General features: G+C 43.1%; 1 protein-coding gene across 1 annotated transcript in view; it reads right to left on the minus strand.

Moving 5' to 3' along the window:
* Window positions 1–1,339: 1,339 nt before the first annotated feature.
* LOC109883824 (phospholipid phosphatase-related protein type 5-like) overlaps window positions 1,340–22,308 on the minus strand; it is a 70,591-nt gene continuing 49,622 nt past the window's right edge. The window contains exons 4-5 of the mRNA XM_031835032.1: window positions 15,090–15,203; window positions 1,340–3,749 (exon numbers count right to left, since the gene is read on the minus strand). Coding sequence (XP_031690892.1) covers window positions 3,720–3,749; window positions 15,090–15,203 — 144 coding nt within the window. The 3' untranslated portion in view covers window positions 1,340–3,719. The remainder of the gene's footprint in view (window positions 3,750–15,089; window positions 15,204–22,308) is intronic.

Consider the following 22,308-nt stretch of genomic DNA (forward strand, 5'->3'; position numbering starts at 1 on the left):
GGAACTGACTTGTTGGAAAGGTGGCATCCTATAACGGTGCCACATTGAAAGTCTCTGAGCACTTAAGTAAGGGCCATTCTACTGCCAATGTTTGTCTATGGAGATTGCAAGGCTGTGTGCTCGATTTTATACACCTGCCAATGACTAGTGTAGCTGAAATGGCTGAATCCACTAACATGAAGGGGTGTCCACATACCTTTGGCCATGTAGTGTATTTGTGATCTAAACAAAGCTTCAGTAAAAAGCTGAAGGTAAACGTCACTGACGCAGGTGTCCAAACATTGTACTACAGCTCCTGTTTTATCAATACCATTAAATCCTTAAAGGTACAGTATGCAGAAATCGCTCTGCCAATTTTACTGAGACCATGTATCATGACGGACAGTGTGTCGGTAATATGTGACACTGCAATAGCCCTACGTCTAACACACTTCCACAGCTCAGGAGTATGACAAGATTAGGGTCTCTATTCAATTAGATCCGATTTATCCGACATCCGCATTGTTTTTGTGGCGTCGAAGGTGGAACTGCATTAGAGCTGTCAAATCCACATGTGGCTTCTGGCATTACACCTAAAGCGGAAATTGCCATTGGCTTCAAGGTGTCGCGTTAACAAAATCCCATACAACCTTGTTTACAAATTTGAACACTGGAATGTGAGATGAGAAAAGGTGGCGCTACAAAGTATTAACTTAAGGGGGCTGAATAATTTTGCACGCCCAATTTTTCCATTTTTGATTTGTTAAAAAAGTTTGAAATATCCAATAAATGTCGTTCCACTTCATGATTGTGTCCCACTTGTTGTTGATTCTTCACAAAAAAATACAGTTTTATATCTTTATGTTTGAAACCTGAAATGTGGCAAAAGGTCGCAAAGTTCAAGGGGGCCGAATACTTTCGCAAGGCACTGTAACTAACAGTTATATATGGCTCTCTGCTACTTAACTAACAGTTATATATGGATCTCTGCTGCTTAACTAACTGTTATATATGACTCTCTGCTTCTTAACTAACAGTTATATATGGCTCTCTGCTGCTTAACTAACAGTTATATATGGCTCTCTGCTACTTTGCTCCCTCTTTGTTTGTTTGTCTTTCATAGGACCGTAGGAGTCAGTCAAGGAACCAGCGGCACCAACGAGTCCTCTACAACAACAGACTGTGATGTCACCCTACTGCATATTGTCTACCTTATACAGTGGAGCTCAATCAATCTGTCTGATGTTAGGGATGGTTGTAATGGTCTTTTTTAATGGTCTTTTTCAACACAATCATTCACAACAAACTAATAGCAAGAAATTCAGTGTCCAGCGTAGGTTAGTGAAAGCATGGCAGCAACCAATTTAAATATTTTTTTATTGAAAGACTGTACATGTCACTTTGCTTACAGTGTAAAAGGTCATGATTTGATTGATGTTAAAGTTAAAAAAGAGAAAGGAATGAAATACAAGTATGGTAAAATCACTGGGTGGGAATACTATCAATAGCATCCACACAAAATGAATCGCTATGCTAAAACGACAATGTGACAATCTGACTTCAAACCAGGAAGAAGACAAAAAAGAAAAATTAACTACAAATCCACCATTTAAAAAAGGATCATGAAAGATTGAAAAGTCTTGCCTATTGACCAAAACTTGTTTTAAGAAAAGAAAAAAAGTATGAAATATGTGGTAGACTTTTAGAATATAACATAAAAACAGGAAATATTAACACTATTCAAAAGTCAAGAGTATAAAAACAATCAGAACATAGCCATGTGTAGCCTAGATGTATATTTAAGGATCCACCCTTTTCATTTTTTTTTTTACAGTTTTGCCTAAAATGACATGCCCAAATCTAACTGCCTGTAGCTCAGGACCTGAAGCAAGGATATGCATATTATTGATACCATTTGCAAGGAAACTCTTTGAATTTTTGTGGAAATGTGAAATGAATGTAGGAGAATAGATTCGATCTGATTAAAGATCATGTTTCTTTCATCATCTTTCAAAAGCCCCCCAAAAAGGCTGCAATGATTATTCAAGTCCAGGCGCAATTTAGATGTTGAACCACTAGATGGCAGCAGTGTATGCGCACAGTTTTACACTGATCCAATGAACCATTGCATTTCTGTTCAAAATATTGTATCAAGTCTGCCCAAATGTGCCTAATTGGTTTATTGATACATGTTTATTGATACATAACTGTAAAACTCTCCTCAAACAATAGCATGGTATTCTTTCACTGTAATAGCTACTGTAAATTGGACAGTGCAGTTTAAGCTTTCTGCCCATGTCAGATATGTCTAAGTCCTGGGAAATGTTATTTTTACTTACAATGTCATGCTAATCACATTAGCACATGTTAGCTCAACCGTCCGCAGGGGGGACACACCGATCCTGTGGAGTGTATCATGGTATAGCTATCTCATGAAAGAACATAGCCATGTGTTGCCTAGATATTTAACATGGTATAGCTATCTCATGAAAGAACATAGCCATGTGTTGCCTAGATATTTAACATGGTATAGCTATCTCATGATAGAACATAGCCATGTGTTGCCTAGATATTTAACATGGTATAGCTATCTCATGAAAGAACATAGCCATGTGTTGCCTAGATATTTAACATGGTATAGCTATCTCATGATAGCAAAATAATCAAGTACTAATAGTCAATTGATAAAATAAACAACACGTGGACAGTAATTTTTGTGAACAAACACACACAGTACACACAATACACACAGTACACACAATACACACAGTACACACAATACACACAGTACACACAATACACACAGTACATACAGTACACAACCATAAGAAAATAGACAGCAATGTTTGGCAAAAGGAAATTGAAGTATGTATACATTATATACAGCTATATTTTTTCATAATTTGAATATAATAACACTAAACAGTTAAGTCTTGCAACGCACACGTTAGCAGATTTGACTAATCCTGAATTGACATGTATATTTTTCAAGCAGCAGCAGTATGGGCGGCCATCTTGCCTGCGGTTTTTGACTCGAGTTTGATTTTAAAGTGCTGGTGTGTGTCGCTATGTCCTTTGTGACAGTTAAGTGCATTAGTGAGCATTACAAAAATTTCGTTTTCAAGGGGAAACATAACAGAGACATCGATAATTTGCTCTGTTCTTCTCTACTGATGGAAAAGACACAAAATTATTATTTAGAAGTGATGAATAAGAACCCATTTGACCAACATTGTGGGAAAATGGATGAATCACCTCTCTGCTTCAGTAGATAGAGGCATCTGGGTCACAGCAGGTCATGTCATGTAAAGAAGAGTCCAGTCAATTCAAGTTGATTCCAGTTGATTTTCTTCATTGGGGGATTTAGTCCCAAAATAGATTAAATAAATGGAGAAACCCATTAAGGCCTTTCCCATCATGCTTTTGAGGAGTTTTCCCTGACTGCTGTATAGGCCATGATACAGGGACTTAACAGACAACAACACTAACAGACCTCATACAGTAGCCATGCATAATGAGTTAGCGTTGCAACTTGACTATTCCATTTTTGGGGGGGGGAGGGGGATTGGACGGTGAAGAGCTATTCGATTTTTGATTGGACGGTGAAGAGCTATTCGATTTTTGATTGGACGGTGAAGAGCTATTCGATTTTTGATTGGACGGTGAAGAGCTATTCGATTTTTGATTGGACGGTGAAGTGCGTGGATGTCCAATGGGTTTGCCAAACAGCCGATTCAGCGTCATGTGACCTCAGCGAAGGCGATGTGATTCTAAAAGAAAAGGAGAAAAGATCAATATAAACACAAGGTACAGATATAAAAAAGGTACTTTCGGTTTTTTTCTCTGAAGAAATAAAAAATTTTTTTTGGGGAAATGAAGAAATGTAGATCATTACGAAGCTGAAAGGCACCCGATCTAGATTATTGTTGGTTTATTCTAGTCAAATCAAATCAAATAGTCTATTCTTAGCCCACGTTTCCTCCCAATGCCGACACGGCAGTTTATTTCCTAGTTCTTTCATTTAAAAAATAAAACTTAACGCGTTATGATACATGATTCTTCTGTTGCTTGACGATAACTTCCTCCCTGCCTATGAGCAGCATGCCTACAAGCAGGGAGGAAGTTATCGTCAATGAAGACCAAGGGCTGCCGTTCAGCATGCCTACAAGCAGGGAGGAAGTTATCGTCAATGAAGACCAAGGGCTGCCGTTCAGCATGCCTACAAGCAGGGAGGAAGTTATCGTCAATGAAGACCAAGGGCTGCCGTTCAGCATGCCTACAAGCAGGGAGGAAGTTATCGTCAATTAAGACCACGGCTGCCGTTCAGCATGCCTACAAGCAGGGAGGAAGTTATCGTCAATGAAGACCAAGGGCTGCCGTTCAGCATGCCTACAAGCAGGGAGGAAGTTATCGTCAATTAAGACCACGGCTGCCGTTCAGCATGCCTACAAGCAGGGAGGAAGTTATCGTCAATTAAGACCAAGGGCTGCCGTTCAGCATGCCTACAAGCAGGGAGGAAGTTATCGTCAATGAAGACCAAGGGCTGCCGTTCAGCATGCCTACAAGCAGGGAGGAAGTTATCGTCAATTAAGACCACGGCTGCCGTTCAGCATGCCTACAAGCAGGGAGGAAGTTATCGTCAATTAAGACCACGGCTGCCGTTCAGCATGCCTACAAGCAGGGAGGAAGTTATCGTCAATTAAGACCAAGGGCTGCCGTTCAGCATGCCTACAAGCAGGGAGGAAGTTATCGTCAATGAAGACCAAGGGCTGCCGTTCAGCATGCCTACAAGCAGGGAGGAAGTTATCGTCAATTAAGACCACGGCTGCCGTTCAGCATGCCTACAAGCAGGGAGGAAGTTATCGTCAATGAAGACCAAGGGCTGCCGTTCAGCATGCCTACAAGCAGGGAGGAAGTTATCGTCAATGAAGACCAAGGGCTGCCGTTCAGCATGCCTACAAGCAGGGAGGAAGTTATCGTCAATTAAGACCACGGCTGCCGTTCAGCATGCCTACAAGCAGGGAGGAAGTTATCGTCAATTAAGACGAAGGGCTGCCGTTCAGCATGCCTACAAGCAGGGAGGAAGTTATCGTCAGTTAAGACGAAGGGCTGCCGTTCAGCATGCCTACAAGCAGGGAGAAAGTTATCGTCAATGAAGACCAAGGCTGCCGTTCCGCATTCCTATGAGCAGGGAGGAAGTTATCGTCAATGAAGACGAAGGGCTGCCGTTCAGCATGCCTATGAGCAGGGAGGAAGTTATCGTCAATGAAGACGAAGGGCTGCCGTTCAGCATGCCTACAAGCAGGGAGGAAGTTATCGTCAATTAAGACCACGGCTGCCGTTCAGCATGCCTACAAGCAGGGAGGAAGTTATCGTCAATTAAGACCAAGGGCTGCCGTTCAGCATGCCTACAAGCAGGGAGGAAGTTATCGTCAATGAAGACCAAGGGCTGCCGTTCAGCATGCCTACAAGCAGGGAGGAAGTTATCGTCAATGAAGACCACGGCTGCCGTTCAGCATGCCTACAAGCAGGGAGGAAGTTATCGTCAATTAAGACCAAGGGCTGCCGTTCAGCATGCCTACAAGCAGGGAGGAAGTTATCGTCAATGAAGACCAAGGGCTGCCGTTCAGCATGCCTACAAGCAGGGAGGAAGTTATCGTCAATGAAGACCAAGGGCTGCCGTTCAGCATGCCTACAAGCAGGGAGGAAGTTATCGTCAATGAAGACCAAGGGCTGCCGTTCAGCATGCCTACAAGCAGGGAGGAAGTTATCGTCAATGAAGACCACGGCTGCCGTTCAGCATGCCTACAAGCAGGGAGGAAGTTATCGTCAATTAAGACCACGGCTGCCGTTCAGCATGCCTACAAGCAGGGAGGAAGTTATCGTCAATGAAGACCACGGCTGCCGTTCAGCATGCCTACAAGCAGGGAGGAAGTTATCGTCAATGAAGACCAAGGGCTGCCGTTCAGCATGCCTACAAGCAGGGAGGAAGTTATCGTCAATTAAGACCACGGCTGCCGTTCAGCATGCCTACAAGCAGGGAGGAAGTTATCGTCAATTAAGACCAAGGGCTGCCGTTCAGCATGCCTACAAGCAGGGAGGAAGTTATCGTCAATGAAGACCAAGGGCTGCCGTTCAGCATGCCTACAAGCAGGGAGGAAGTTATCGTCAATTAAGACCACGGCTGCCGTTCAGCATGCCTACAAGCAGGGAGGAAGTTATCGTCAATTAAGACCACGGCTGCCGTTCAGCATGCCTACAAGCAGGGAGGAAGTTATCGTCAATTAAGACCAAGGGCTGCCGTTCAGCATGCCTACAAGCAGGGAGGAAGTTATCGTCAATGAAGACCAAGGGCTGCCGTTCAGCATGCCTACAAGCAGGGAGGAAGTTATCGTCAATTAAGACCACGGCTGCCGTTCAGCATGCCTACAAGCAGGGAGGAAGTTATCGTCAATGAAGACCAAGGGCTGCCGTTCAGCATGCCTACAAGCAGGGAGGAAGTTATCGTCAATGAAGACCAAGGGCTGCCGTTCAGCATGCCTACAAGCAGGGAGGAAGTTATCGTCAATTAAGACCACGGCTGCCGTTCAGCATGCCTACAAGCAGGGAGGAAGTTATCGTCAATTAAGACGAAGGGCTGCCGTTCAGCATGCCTACAAGCAGGGAGGAAGTTATCGTCAATTAAGACGAAGGGCTGCCGTTCAGCATGCCTACAAGCAGGGAGAAAGTTATCGTCAATGAAGACCAAGGCTGCCGTTCCGCATTCCTATGAGCAGGGAGGAAGTTATCGTCAATGAAGACGAAGGGCTGCCGTTCAGCATGCCTATGAGCAGGGAGGAAGTTATCGTCAATGAAGACGAAGGGCTGCCGTTCAGCATGCCTATGAGCAGGGAGGAAGTTATCGTCAAAGAAGACCAAGGGCTGCCGTTCAGCATGCCTACGAGCAGGGAGGAAGTTATCGTCAATGAAGACCAAGGCTGCCGTTCCGCATTCCTATGAGCAGGGAGGAAGTTATCGTCAATGAAGACCAAGGCTGCCGTTCCGCATTCCTATGAGCAGGGAGGAAGTTATCGTCAGAGGGCTTTGCTCATCACCGATATGGGAGTAAAGCAAGGGGAGGAGGAATATGTGAGTTTTATTAGTAATACAGTACACTTTTAAAAAGAAGCACTTCAAGATGAATGTGGGAGCCTTAGAGCGAGGGGGGTGTGAATAGGTGAGTGAATAAGGGGGTGAATGGGGGGTAAATGTGGGGGTGAATAGGGGGGGTGAATGGGGAATAAATGGAGGGTGAATGGGGGGGTCAACAGGTGGGTGAATAGGAGGATGAATAGGTGTGAATGGGGGGTGAATAGGGGATAAATCGAGGGGTGAATAGGGGTGAATTGGTGGGACTATAGGGGGTGAATTGGGGGATGAATAGGTGTGAATAGTAGGTGAATAGGGGGATGAATAGGTGTGAATAGTAGGTGAATAGGGGATAAATCGAGAGGTGAATAGAGGATACATGGGGGGGGGTGAATAAGGATGGAATGGGGGGGTTAATATGGGAGAATGGGGGGTGAATAGGGGTGAATGGGAGGATTAATAGGGGTGAATGGGTGGGAATGGGGGGGTGAATAGGGTGGGGTGAATAGAGGATACATGGGGAGGGGGGGAATCATTTGTGAATGGGGGTTAATATGGGTGAATAGGGTGGTTGAATGGGTGGGAATGCGGGGGTTGAATAGGGGTGAATTGGTGGGAATGGGGGGGTGAATGCTGGGGTTAATGGGGTGAATAGGGTGGGTGAATAGAGGATACATGGGGGGGTGAATAAGGTATGAATGGGAGGGTTAATAGGGGTGAATAGGGTGGGTGAATGGGTGGGAATGGGGGGGTTAATAGGGGTGAATGGGTGGGAATGGGTGGGTGAATAGGGTGGGTGAATGGGAGTGTGAATAGAGGATACATGGGGGGGTGAATAAGGTATGAATGGGAGGGTTAATAGGGGTGAATAGGGTGGGTGAATGGGTTGGAATGGGGGGTTAATAGGGGTGAATGGGTGGGAATGGGTGGGTGAATAGGGTGGGTGAATGGGAGTGTGAATAGAGGATACATGGGGGGGTGAATAGGGTGTGAATGGGAGGGTGAATAGGGGTGAATAGGGTGGGTGAATGGGTGGGAATGGGGGGGTTAATAGGGGTGAATGGGTGGGAATGGGTGGGTGAATAGGGTGGGTGAATGGGAGTGTGAATAGAGGATACATGGGGGGGTGAATTGGGTGTGAATGCTGGGGTTAATGGGGTGAATAGGGTGGGTGAATGGGGTGAATAGGGTGGGTGAATGGGGGGTTCATAGGGTGGGTGAATGGGGGTGTGCGGAGTGTACTCTAGCTATATGCTACCTTGATATTCTAGATCAACTGTCATTTAACTCCTCTCCGTGTCAGATGCAGGATTCATGTGGCATTCAAAAAGCATTCATAATCACTTTACACAACAACACTTATAATGAATAAGGTTTTAGGAATTCTTCATTAAACCCTTAAATGTTGTATTTGTTTCAAATATGACTGAAGACCGATGCAGTTATTTGTTTCAATGTTGCTGGGTAAAGAAAGATGGTGGACTGAGAGGAGGGAGTCACCCCACCACAGCCTGACTGATGTCGTACAAGAGGTTGGTAATGCCTCACATCTAAGGTCAATTAACATAAACACATTGAACATCTCTTGGCTTCTAAACATAGCTAACCAGCCACTGATGCAGACCTTTGGAACATCTACATATATCTACATATAGCCTACACCATAACATTAAATCCATAGTTTATTTTAGACAGGTCTAAAGAAACATGATATGATGAAAATGTAGTCTATTTCATTAGAACAGAACAGCATACTCTGAGTTGTCCTGATGTTAGGTCCTGATCTGGCTATGCCATATGGCTGCGGGCTACACTAGTTCATTTAGCAGACAAGATTTGCTTAGAATTCTGTGGCATAATTTTATAGTATGAATAATACAATTGAACATCGCTGAATAAAATAGGATACTTTCTACAAACTATTTGAGGAAGTGCGAACGTGCGGCTATTCTGTGTTGAGTGGCTAACAAAGACACAGGTACTCCTGTATGCTTCATTTAGAACTATTTATGCAACTTTAGTTGTTTATTCAAACATTGGGCTATATGTTTTGATTTTTAATACATTCTAAGGCTGCATGATGTGGCTAGTTTGATAAAAGTCACATGATAGGCATGAGCTCTACTTAGTTTTTTTTAGAAGGCTGCACACACTTCATCAGTCTCTCATTCACAATTTGACAAGCACTTGATAACGCCCAGAATATCCCGGCGGCATCCCATTTGTGTGGCCGTAACCCCACCTAAAAGAAATCCATGTATTTTACGGCCAGTGTCCGTTGTGCCCTTGAGCTCCCGTTGAGCCTTGCTCCCGTCTGCATGCTCAGAAGTACCTCTCACTCACATGGCTCTCTCAGATATCTCAGTTCTTATTAGCCAATGCCTGTCATGTGATTCTGGTCCTTCTCACAGGCTACAAGTGAAGACAGACGCATCAGGGCGTGCGTACTTATCAAATTGCCGAGGCACATATTGAAGATGTTGGAAGAACTGTCCATATTTGCACTAGCCTATGTTAATCTACTCTTCCCCCATAGTAGAAAAGTTGACCTATTCTATTCCAAACATAGTCTGGGACAGTTGTGGGACGCGATAGATCCCGAATTAATACAACCACTATCATCAAGAAACCTTTCAAAATCAATGAGGCTGATGCCACAGATCACAACTTTTAGATTAACATTTTGATCAACTATTAGGCTATTTATTCACATTATAAGCGCTGCAATGCACACACGTACATGTCATCTATGCACTTAAATAGTGAATGGAGGTCGCTTTTCCTGAGGTTCATTTTAATGCCAGCCAGGTAGCCTATTACTCTTGTTGTAAAGAGAAGCAATGTGCTTAATAATAGGAAAGTAGATACATAAATATAGTAGGCCTAGCCTACAGAAAGCTGATGGGATCCTCCTCTTTTTAATAGAGGCCATCACTCTGATCTTTCTCGCAAACATTTCATAAGCTATAGACATGTTGCGCAACATGAGCTCATGGGCTCTCATGAAGTGTTTGATTCGATTTTCAAAAACATTTGCATTGATGTTAGAGTGATTAGAGGGACAATAGAGTGCTGAGTACCACCACTAATGACCATCAGCAGCATAAGAGCTTGGAGAAGCCTTGTTACCGTGTCTAAATGGTTACGTTGGAATTGACTGTGGTCATGGCTCATGACCGCCGGTGTGGCGGTAATGTGGTCACGGTAACTAGCTTAGTCACATCACATAATTCATAGCACCGCTCACTAACTAGTCACAATATAACAGTATGATAAATGTTCTTGAGCACCTGAGACATTGAGAACGCTGAGTACCTAACTACTACCTCACTACAGTAAACATTGAGCATGATGAGTAACTAACTACTACCTCACTACAGTAAACATTGAGCATGATGAGTAACTAACTACTACCTCACTACAGTAAACATTGAGCATGATGAGTAACTAACTACTACCTCACTACAGTAGTGCTTCTACACCTGCATTGCTTGCTGTTTGGGGTTTTAGGCTGGGTTTCTGTACGGCACTTTGAGATATCAGCTGATGTACGAAGGGCTATATAAAATACATTTGATTTGATTTGATTTGATGAGTAACTAACTACTACCTCAATACAGTAAACATTGACAACGTTGAGTAACTAACTACTACCTCACTACAGTAAACATTGACAACGTTGAGTAACTAACTACTACCTCACTACAGTAAACATTGACAACGTTGAGTAACTAACTACTACCTCACTACAGTAAACATTGACAACGTTGAGTAACTAGCTACTACCTCACTACAGTAAACATTGACAACGTTGAGTAACTAACTACTACCTCACTACAGTAAACATTGACAACGTTGAGTAACTAGCTACTACCTCCCACAGTAAACATTGACAACGTTGAGTAACTAACTACTACCTCACTACAGTAAACATTGACAACGTTGAGTAACTAAATACTACCTCACTACAGTAAACATTGACAACGTTGAGTAACTAACTACTACCTCACTACAGTAAACATTGACAACGTTGAGTAACTAGCTACTACCTCACTACAGTAAACATTGACAACGTTGAGTAACTAGCTACTACCTCACTACAGTAAACATTGACAACGTTGAGTAACTAACTACTACCTCACTACAGTAAACATTGACAACGTTGAGTAACTAGCTACTACCTCACTACAGTAAACATTGACAACGTTGAGTAACTAGCTACTACCTCACTACAGTAAACATTGACAACGTTGAGTAACTAGCTACTACCTCACTACAGTAAACATTGACAACGTTGAGTAACTAACTACTACCTCACTACAGTAAACATTGACAACGTTGAGTAACTAACTACTACCTCACTACAGTAAACATTGACAACGTTGAGTAACTAGCTACTACCTCACTACAGTAAACATTGACAACGTTGAGTAACTAGCTACTACCTCACTACAGTAAACATTGACAACGTTGAGTAACTAGCTACTACCTCACTACAGTAAACATTGACAACGTTGAGTAACTAACTACTACCTCACTACAGTAAACATTGACAACGTTGAGTAACTAGCTACTACCTCACTACAGTAAACATTGACAACGTTGAGTAACTAGCTACTACCTCACTACAGTAAACATTGACAACGTTGAGTAACTAACTACTACCTCACTACAGTAAACATTGACAACGTTGAGTAACTAGCTACTACCTCACTACAGTAAACATTGACAACGTTGAGTAACTAGCTACTACCTCACTACAGTAAACATTGACAACGTTGAGTAACTAGCTACTACCTCCCACAGTAAACATTGACAACGTTGAGTAACTAACTACTACCTCACTACAGTAAACATTGACAACGTTGAGTAACTAACTACTACCTCCCACAGTAAACATTGACAACGTTGAGTAACTAACTACTACCTCACTACAGTAAACATTGACAACGTTGAGTAACTAACTACTACCTCACTACAGTAAACATTGACAACGTTGAGTAACTAACTACTACCTCACTACAGTAAACATTGACAACGTTGAGTAACTAACTACTACCTCACTACAGTAAACATTGACAACGTTGAGTAACTAACTACTACCTCACTACAGTAAACATTGACAACGTTGAGTAACTAACTACTACCTCACTACAGTAAACATTGACAACGTTGAGTAACTAACTACTACCTCCCACAGTAAACATTGACAACGTTGAGTAACTAGCTACTACCTCCCACAGTAAAACAGCTCTGAAGAGCTTGATGCAGTGGAAGAACCCACAGGTCAATATTGTGGTTGTCAGGAAGGGTTTATAATACATTTTCACCAACCACAGTAAGACCACAACCACAGTAAGACCACAACCACAGTAAGACCACAACCACAGTAAGACCACAACCACAGTAAGATAACTATGCGAGTGAGTCACTGGTAGAGAAAGACACAGTATTGTCAGGGTCAGTGCTCTGCTTCCACACAACACAGCCTTATGGAAACTGGGGGATACCATTGTTCTGTTTAATGCATTATTTTATGCCAGTACACTCTTCCAATTGGCTGGTTTTCACCAAAAAAGTATAGAATTCAGAGAATATATTGATGTGGTGTATTGGTGCATCATATAGTGCTAAGTTTATTCATTACATTAGTAGAAAAGAGTGGGGTAAGTTGAGCCATTCTTTACATTCAGCATCACTCCGTCAAGGGAAATATATAATATATCTCTCTGATATATTATATACATATAATACATTATATACATACAGTGGGGCAAAACAGTATTTAGTCAGCCACCAATTGTGCAAGTTCTCCCACTTAAAAAGGTGAGAGAGGCCTGTAATTTTCATCATAGGTAGAGAAAAAAAATACAGAAAATCACATTGTAGGATTTTTTATGAATTTATTTGCAAATTAAGGTGTAATATTTACATGAATTCAGTGTAGGGTGTTTCTACAGGGTGTAGGGTGTTTCTACAGGGTGTAGTGTGATTCTACAGGGTGTAGTGTGTTTCTACAGGGTGTAGGGTGTTTCTACAGGGTGTATGTAGGGTGTTTCTACAGGGCGTAGGGTGTTTCTACAGGGTGTAGGGTGTTTCTACAGGGTGTAGTGTGTTTCTACAGGGTGTATTGTGTTTCTACAGGGTGTAGAGTGTTTCTACAGGGTGTAGTGTGTAGGGTGTTTCTACAGGGTGTAGGGTGTTTCTACAGGGTGTAGGGTGTAGGGTGTAGGGTGTTTCTACAGGGTGTAGGGTGTTTCTACAGGGTGTAGGGTGTTTCTACAGGGTGTAGGGTGTTTCTACAGGGTGTAGTGTGTTTCTACAGGGTGTAGGGCCGAGTATGGGAAAAGTGTATAGGGTTGAATACAGTGCCTTGCGAAAGTATTCGGCCCCCTTGAACTTTGCGACCTTTTGCCACATTTCAGGCTTCAAACATAAAGATATAAAACTGTATTTTTTTGTGAAGAATCAACAACAAGTGGGACACAATCATGAAGTGGAACGACATTTATTGGATATTTCAAACTTTTTTAACAAATCAAAAACTGAAAAATTGGGCGTGCAAAATTATTCAGCCCCCTTAAGTTAATACTTTGTAGCGCCACCTTTTGCTGCGATTACAGCTGTAAGTTGCTTGGGGTATGTCTCTATCAGTTTTGCACATCGAGAGACTGACATTTTTTCCCATTCCTCCTTGCAAAACAGCTCGAGCTCAGTGAGGTTGGATGGAGAGCATTTGTGAACAGCAGTTTTCAGTTCTTTCCACAGATTCTCGATTGGATTCAGGTCTGGACTTTGACTTGGCCATTCTAACACCTGGATATGTTTATTTTTGAACCATTCCATTGTAGATTTTGCTTTATGTTTTGGATCATTGTCTTGTTGGAAGACAAATCTCCATCCCAGTCTCAGGTCTTTTGCAGACTCCATCAGGTTTTCTTCCAGAATGGTCCTGTATTTGGCTCCATCCATCTTCCCATCAATTTTAACCATCTTCCCTGTCCCTGCTGAAGAAAAGCAGGCCCAAACCATGATGCTGCCACCACCATGTTTGACAGTGGGGATGGTGTGTTCAGGGTGATGAGCTGTGTTGCTTTTACGCCAAACATAACGTTTTGCATTGTTGCCAAAAAGTTCAATTTTGGTTTCATCTGACCAGAGCACCTTCTTCCACATGTTTGGTGTGTCTCCCAGGTGGCTTGTGGCAAACTTTAAATGACACTTTTTATGGATATCTTTAAGAAATGGCTTTCTTCTTGCCAGATTTGTGCAATATACGACTGATTGTTGTCCTATGGACAGAGTCTCCCACCTCAGCTGTAGATCTCTGCAGTTCATCCAGAGTGATCATGGGCCTCTTGGCTGCATCTCTGATCAGTCTTCTCCTTGTATGAGCTGAAAGTTTAGAGGGACGGCCAGGTCTTGGTAGATTTGCAGTGGTCTGATACTCCTTCCATTTCAATATTATCGCTTGCACAGTGCTCCTTGGGATGTTTAAAGCATGGGAAATCTCTTTGTATCCAAATCTGGCTTTAAACTTCTTCACAACAGTATCTCGGACCTGCCTGGTGTGTTCCTTGTTCTTCATGATGCTCTCTGCGCTTTTAACGGACCTCTGGGACTATCACAGTGTAGGTGCATTTATACGGAGACTTGATTACACACAGGTGGATTGTATTTATCATCATTAGTCATTTAGGTCAACATTGGATCATTCAGAGATCCTCACTGAACTTCTGGAGAGAGTTTGCTGCACTGAAAGTAAAGGGGCTGAATAATTTTGCACGCCCAATTTTTCAGTTTTTGATTTGTTAAAAAAGTTTGAAATATCCAATAAATGTCATTCCACTTCATGATTGTGTCCCACTTGTTGTTGATTCTTCACAAAAAAATACAGTTTTATATCTTTATGTTTGAAGCCTGAAATGTGGCAAAAGGTCGCAAAGTTCAAGGGGGCCGAATACTTTCCCAAGGCACTGTACCTGCAAAGTGATGTACTTCTCCAGTGGGCTCTCCACTCTAGACATGTTCTCCTGTGGGGGGTCTTCACCACTCAGCAACAGCTTGCCTTTGAAGTTATGCACCACACACACCACCTAGAACACACAGTAGGGAGAGACAGGAGTTAAACACCACACCACCTAGAACACACAGCAGAGAGAGACAGGAGATATACACTATCTAGAACACACAGCAGAGAGAGACAGGAGTTATACACCACACCATCTAGAACACACAGCAGAGAGAGACTGAAGTTATACACCACACCATCTAGAACACACAGAAGAGAGAGACGGGAGTTATACACCATCTAGAACACACAGCAGAGAGAGACTGAAGTTATACACCACACCATCTAGAACACACAGCAGAGAGAGACAAGTTATACACCACACCATCTAGAACACACAGCAGAGAGAGACAGGAGTTATACACCACACCATCTAGAACACACAGAAAAGAGAGACGGGAGTTATACACCATCTAGAACACACAGCAGAGAGAGACAGGAGTTATACACCACACCATCTAGAACACACAGCAGAGAGAGACAAGTTATACACCACACCATCTAGAACACACAGCAGAGAGAGACAGGAGTTATACACCATCTAGAACACACAGCAGAGAGAGACAGGAGTTATACACCAATTTACAACAACAAATATGAAGGCTTATTCTGACCACCGTACGACCAGCTGGTAATAATTGTGACCTCTATCTGACCAGCTGGTAATAATTGTGCCCTCTATCTGACCAGCTGGTAATAATTGTGACCTCTATCTGACCAGCTGGTAATAATTGTGACCTCAATCTGACCAGCTGATCGTAATTGTGACCTCTAGCCGACCAGCTGGTCGTAATTGTGACCTCTATCTGACCAGCTGGTCGTAATTGTGACCTTTATCCGACCAGCTGGTCGTAATTGTGACCTCTATCTGACCAGCTGGTAATAATTGTGACCTCTATCTGACCAGCTGGTAATAATTGTGACCTCTATCTGACCAGCTGGTCGTAATTGTGACCTCTATCCGACCAGCTGGTAATAATTGTGACCTCTATCTGACCAGCTGGTCGTAATTGTGACCACTATCTGACCAGCTGGTCGTAATTGTGATCTCTATCTGACCAGCTGGTAATAATTGTGACCTCTATCTGACCAGCTGGTCGTCATTGTGACCTCTATCTGACCAGCTGGTAATAATTGTGACCTCTATCTGACCAGCTGGTAATAATTGTGACCTCTATGTGACCAGCTGGTCGTAATTGTGATGTCTATCTGACCAGCTGGTAATAATTGTGAACTCTATCTTACCAGCCGGTAATAATTGTGACCTCTATGTGACCAGCTGGTCGTAATTGTGACCTCTATCTGACCAGCTGGTAATAATTGTGACCTCTATCTGACCAGCTGGTAATAATTGTGACCTCTATCTGACCAGCTGGTCGTAATGGTGACCTCTATCTGACCAGCTGGTAATAATTGTGACCTCTATCTGACCAGCTGGTCATAATTGTGACAATTATATGATGTCCTATATTACTTAGCCTACTGGTCATAGTTAAGACCTCATCCTAACCTGGTAATGACCAGCTGAATACAGCATATTACCTACAGACAATAGCAGTTGGATACAGAAAACATTGTTCGTGGCACTTCTATCTGTTTCCATAGCAACTTTTTAAAGTTTAAATCTGCAAAATACGTCTTACATTTAAAATAGATCAAGCAATGACACAAACAAATCTACATCACACTGTTTTGCATATCTGATTATACAGTAATTATATCATAATTCACCCACAGACACAGAAAGACTGGGACACAGAACAAATACAGGCAGATTTATTTTATTTGATGAATGATTAAAAAGAGTGGTGGGAGGGGTCAGATCCTCATCGAGGACCTCTGAACACAGAGGGGGCGATCCCGGAGCGTAGTGGCCATCTTGAAGAGTGGGAGGGGTCAGATCCTCATCAAGGACCTCTGAACACAGAGGGGGCGATCCCGGAGCGTAGTGGCCATCTTGAAGAGTGGGAGGGGTCAGATCCTCATCAAGGACCTCTGAACACAGAGGGGGCGATCCCGGAGCGTAGTGGCCATCTTGAAGAGTGGGAGGGGTCAGATCCTCATCGAGGACCTCTGAACGCAGAGGGGGTGATCCCGGAGCGTAGTGGCCATCTTGAAGAGTGGGAGGGGTCAGATCCTCATCAAGGACCTCTGAACACAGAGGGGGCGATCCCGGAGCCTAGTGGCCATCTTGAAGAGTGGGAGGGGTCAGATCCTCATCAAGGACCTCTGAACACAGAGGGGGCGATCCCGGAGCGTAGTGGCCATCTTGAAGAGTGGGAGGGGTCAGATCTGCAATGAAGAGAATCAGCAAATTACAACTTTATCAATTAGAGATTTTAAAAGATAACTAGTACAGGACATTCCTGAAGACACTTTGTGGACTCAAAGCATTTCCATGGAACTAGTTGACGAACCACCGTGGTTGCATATTTTAGGACTTTCCAGAGGGCCCGCAACACATCCATCTCCTGAGTTTCCTGGCTTTTCATGACACTTACTGTAAGAATAAAAAGAGAAGAAAATAAATGAACGATTGGCATAATGTGGACGTGCAGGACACGACTGAACAGTAACACACAGTGAAGTATCTTCAATCAGAATCTAAATGGGTTCTTCGGCTGTCCCCATAGGAGAACCGTTTTTGGTTCCAGAGAGAACCCTTTTTGGTTCCAGGGAGAACCCTTTTTGGTTCCAGGTAGAACATTTTAGGTTCCAGGTAAAACACTTTTTGGTTCCAGGTAGAACACTTTTTGGTTCCAGGGAGAACCCTTTTTGGTTCCAGGTGGAACACTTTTAGGTTCCAGGTAAAACCCTTTTAGGTTCCAAGTACACTGAGTATACTAAACACCTGCTCTTTTCATGACATAGACTGACCAGGTGAATCCAGGTGAAAGCTATGATCTCTTATTGATGTCACTTGTTAAATCCACTTCAATCAGTGTAGATGAAAGGGAGGAGACAAAGAAAGAAAGAATGATTTTTAAGCCTTGAGACATGTATTGTGTATGTGTGCCATTCAGAGGGTGAATGGGCAAGACAAATGATTGAAGTGCCTTTGAATGGGGTATGGTAGTACGTGCCAGGCGCACTGGTTGGTGTCAAGAACTGCAGCGCTGCTGAGTTTTTTCACACTCAACAGTTTCCTGTGTGTATCAAGAATGGTCCACCACCCAAAGGACAACAAAGGACAACCAGGCAACTTGGCAAAACTGTGGGACGCATTGGGGTCAACATGGGCCAGCATCCCTGTAGAACTCTTTAGATACGTTGTAGAGTTCATGCCCCGACAAATTCAGGCTGTTCAAAGGGCAAAAGCAGGTGCACCTCAATATTAGGATTGTGTTATTAATATTTGGCATATTCAGTGTAGATCCCTCTGTGGAAAGGGTTCTACATGAAACCCAAAATAGTTATACCTGGAACCAAGAGGGTTCTACGTGGAACCAAAAATTATTTTACAAATGGTTATCCTATGGGTACAGCCGATAAACGCTTTTAGGTTCTAGATAGCAGGCGTTTAAGATAAGGCAGTCATGGGCAGCTGAATAGCATGAATAGTCTCCTGGGGAATCCAGTCTCAGTGAGACCTGATGTAGAGAAAAAATGTGTAATGATCATCAGCATAGCTAGTACAAACCTACCTCTTACCAATCTAGCTCCTACCAACCTAGCTCTTACCAACCTAGATCTTACAAACCTAGCTCTTACCAACCTAGCTCTTACCAACCTAGATCTTACAAACCTAGCTCTTACCAACCAAGCTCTTACCAACCTATCTCCTACCAACCTAGCTCCTACCAACCTATCTCCTACCAACCTAGCTCTTACCAACCTAGCTCTTACCAACCTAGCTCTTACCAACCTATCTCTTACCAACCTAGCTCTTAACAATCTAGCTCTTACCAACCTAGCTCTTACCAACCTAGATCTTACCAACCTAGCTCTTACAAACCTATCTCCTACCAACCTATCTCCTACCAACCTAGCTCTTACCAACCTATCTCTTACCAACCTAGCTCTTACCAATCTAGCTCTTACCAACCTAGCTCTTACCAACCTAGCTCTTACCAACCTAGCCCTTACCAACCTAGCTCTTACCAATCTAGCTCTTACCAACCTAGCTCTTACCAACCTAGATCTTACCAACCTAGCTCTTACCAACCTAGCTCTTACCAATCTAGCTCTTACCAACCTAGCTCTTACCAACCTAGCTCTTACCAACCTAGCTCTTACCAACCTAGCTCTTACCAATCTAGCTCTTACCAACCTAGCTCTTACCAACCTAGCTCTTACCAATCTAGCTCTTACCAACCTAGCTCTTACCAACCTAGCTCTTACCAACCTAGCTCTTAACAACCTAGCTATTACCATCCTAGCTCTTACCAACCTATCTCTTACCAACCTAGCTCTTACCAATCTAGCTCTTACCAACCTAGCTCTTACCAATCTAGCTCTTACCAACCTAGCTCTTAACAACCTAGCTTTTACCATCCTAGCTCTTACCAACCTAGCTCTTACCAACCTAGCTCCTACAAAAGATCAGTATCAAACAGAATAAAATATAACATTTGTCAATGACTATGGATTTAAAGAGGGCTGGGTCTGCTGTCTCCTTCACCTGGGATGTGGCAGAATAGGTCGCTGGTAACTGAGTGTGTGGCCAAGCACTGCTGTAGAGGCTATGCATCAGGTCATTGACATGTGTAAGGAACTGTAAAGACAGAGACATATCATGATTAACCATTACCTAAGGTCTTCACTAAGTTAGACTTAGCCTAGCAAGTACATTAACTACAGTATGTTGCCACCCATCAATCTGGCAGTCAGAGGAGAGCGAGAGAGAGAGAGAGAGAGAGAGAGCGAGAGAGAGACATGAAAACAGGTATTTTTCCATTTCTTATTCAGGATAACTTCTGAACTTCTGCCCTTTGTAGTTTTTCCTTCCTTCCATCCAAGATAGAAGATTCCTGGAAGAAAAGAGAATGAAGAATTGAAAAGGGTAGATAAGAGTTGTAACATTAGAATGAGTGTTGAGGGGGAGTATGGGATAGGCAAAATGTATTGTATTGTCAAAAATACACAGAAATACAAGGATCACTGATGATGCAAGAAAGACTTTACATCCATATTGTGGGGTGCAAGTTTTTTTTTTTAAATGTAGGCTAGCTTACAATGTCTCACACACACGGTTTCCTGTATTCACTCATCTCTCTCTCTCTCATTAACTAAACAGATGACAAAACATTAGCTAGCTACAACAGGTACAAATGTAACTTTACCATGTCCATGGAGGATTATAAGGGCTAAACTCCACTCCATGGTGTAGGAAATTTATGATGAATTTCACCAACGACGTTGAGCTCAGACCAGGATATGTGGATTCTAGCCATGACTATCTAGCCATGACTACATCGATTCGCCCAAGGTCAATTCTTCAGAAAATGTCAATTATGAAACGCCCAAGTTGTACCTATGTTTGTTCTCTGTAAGTGCCTTTTTTGTTTGCTGAAATCGGTACTTTTTCAATAAATGTCAATCAAATACAACCACAGATTGTTTTCTCATTGCTGTTGCTCTATTTGATTCACTTTTATAGAAAAAGCACACATGTACATTACCTTGGAACCCCGGGCTACAGGGCAAGATGGCTAACCACAGTCCAGCACTCCCAAAAAGCTAGGGCTGTTACAGTATTGTATGTTACTTAGTTATTGCAACATAGAGGACCATAGACTGTGACACAGTGATGTCATAATGGTGTAGTTGAGGACCGTAGACTGTGACACAGTGATGTCATAGTGGTGTAGTGGAGGATGGTAGACTGTGACACAGTGATGTCATAATGGTATAGTGGAGGACGGTAGACTGTGACACAGTGATGTCATAATGGTGTAGTGGAGGACGGTAGACTGTGACACAGTGATGTCATAATGGTGTAGTTGAGGACGGTAGACTGTGACACAATGATGTCAGAGTGGTGTAGTGGAGGATGGTAGACTGACACAGTGATGTCATAATGGTGTAGTGGAGGACGGTAGACTGTGACACAGTGATGTCATAATGGTGTAGTGGAGGACGGTAGACTGTGACACAGTGATGTCATAGTGGTGTAGTGCAGTGGTTCCTCTTGACCTTCTTGTTTAGACACATGTGCTTAAGGAAGACTCTAATTAGGTGACTTACTTCCAGACACTAAATCCCCATTTACCTGACACTTAAAATTAGGGCCAAATTCGAGCAGACTACAATGGAATTCTCAAATTCAATCTGGATCGAGGGAAACCCGTACCAGCGCAGACCAGTTTCACAACTGGTGTCAGCACAATTAGAATTCGGGCTTGTGACACCGTTACTATGCAACCACCAAGCTGATCACTGCTGAATGCTGACACATCATTTAGCTAGCTCACCTGGGCTTGTTGTTGTTAGCTACAACATTGCCAAGCACTACTGCAGTAGTCAGATATGACACAAATGCCCACCATAGCTAGATCCTGATGTTAAAATAGCAAATCAGAGTTGAAATAAGCTAGCTAGTGTAAGGAAGTGCTATTTCCTATGCAAATGACCAGCTTACTGCTATTGCATTACTATAACGGAGACAACACATAGCAACGTATTTTCACAGTAAAACATGTTAGGGCACATACAGGATATCTCTCACACACACACTCACTTAAACCATCCACAACACTGTCGAAACAGGATACATCCTAGCCACAGGTGCTAGCCTGCAAGGACACACAGACTTGCCAAGATAGGAACGCACACACATTACACACACTCACTGCGAGGACACCAAGATAAGAACGCACACACATTACACACACTCACTGCGAGGACACACAGACTTGACTTGCCAAGACAAGAACGCACACACATACACACACTCATTCCCTCTCCTGGGGATGGGTTCCAAAGACAAAGAACTCTTCCAACTGCCAATGGGACGCCGACACCAGTCTGGAGGGAACTGCCAATCAACTACCAGCAACCTACCAGAGGCCTGATCTACCAGAATCTACCTACGTCATACCCATGAATAAAATGACTGTACACAATGTATCGGGGCTCTTTTCTGAAGGTTCCCTATGAGCTAGACGAACGAGAGTCCGTGCACGCTTTGC

Source organism: Oncorhynchus kisutch, linkage group LG11 (assembly GCF_002021735.2).
Source record: "Oncorhynchus kisutch isolate 150728-3 linkage group LG11, Okis_V2, whole genome shotgun sequence".
Lineage (NCBI taxonomy): Eukaryota > Metazoa > Chordata > Actinopteri > Salmoniformes > Salmonidae > Oncorhynchus > Oncorhynchus kisutch.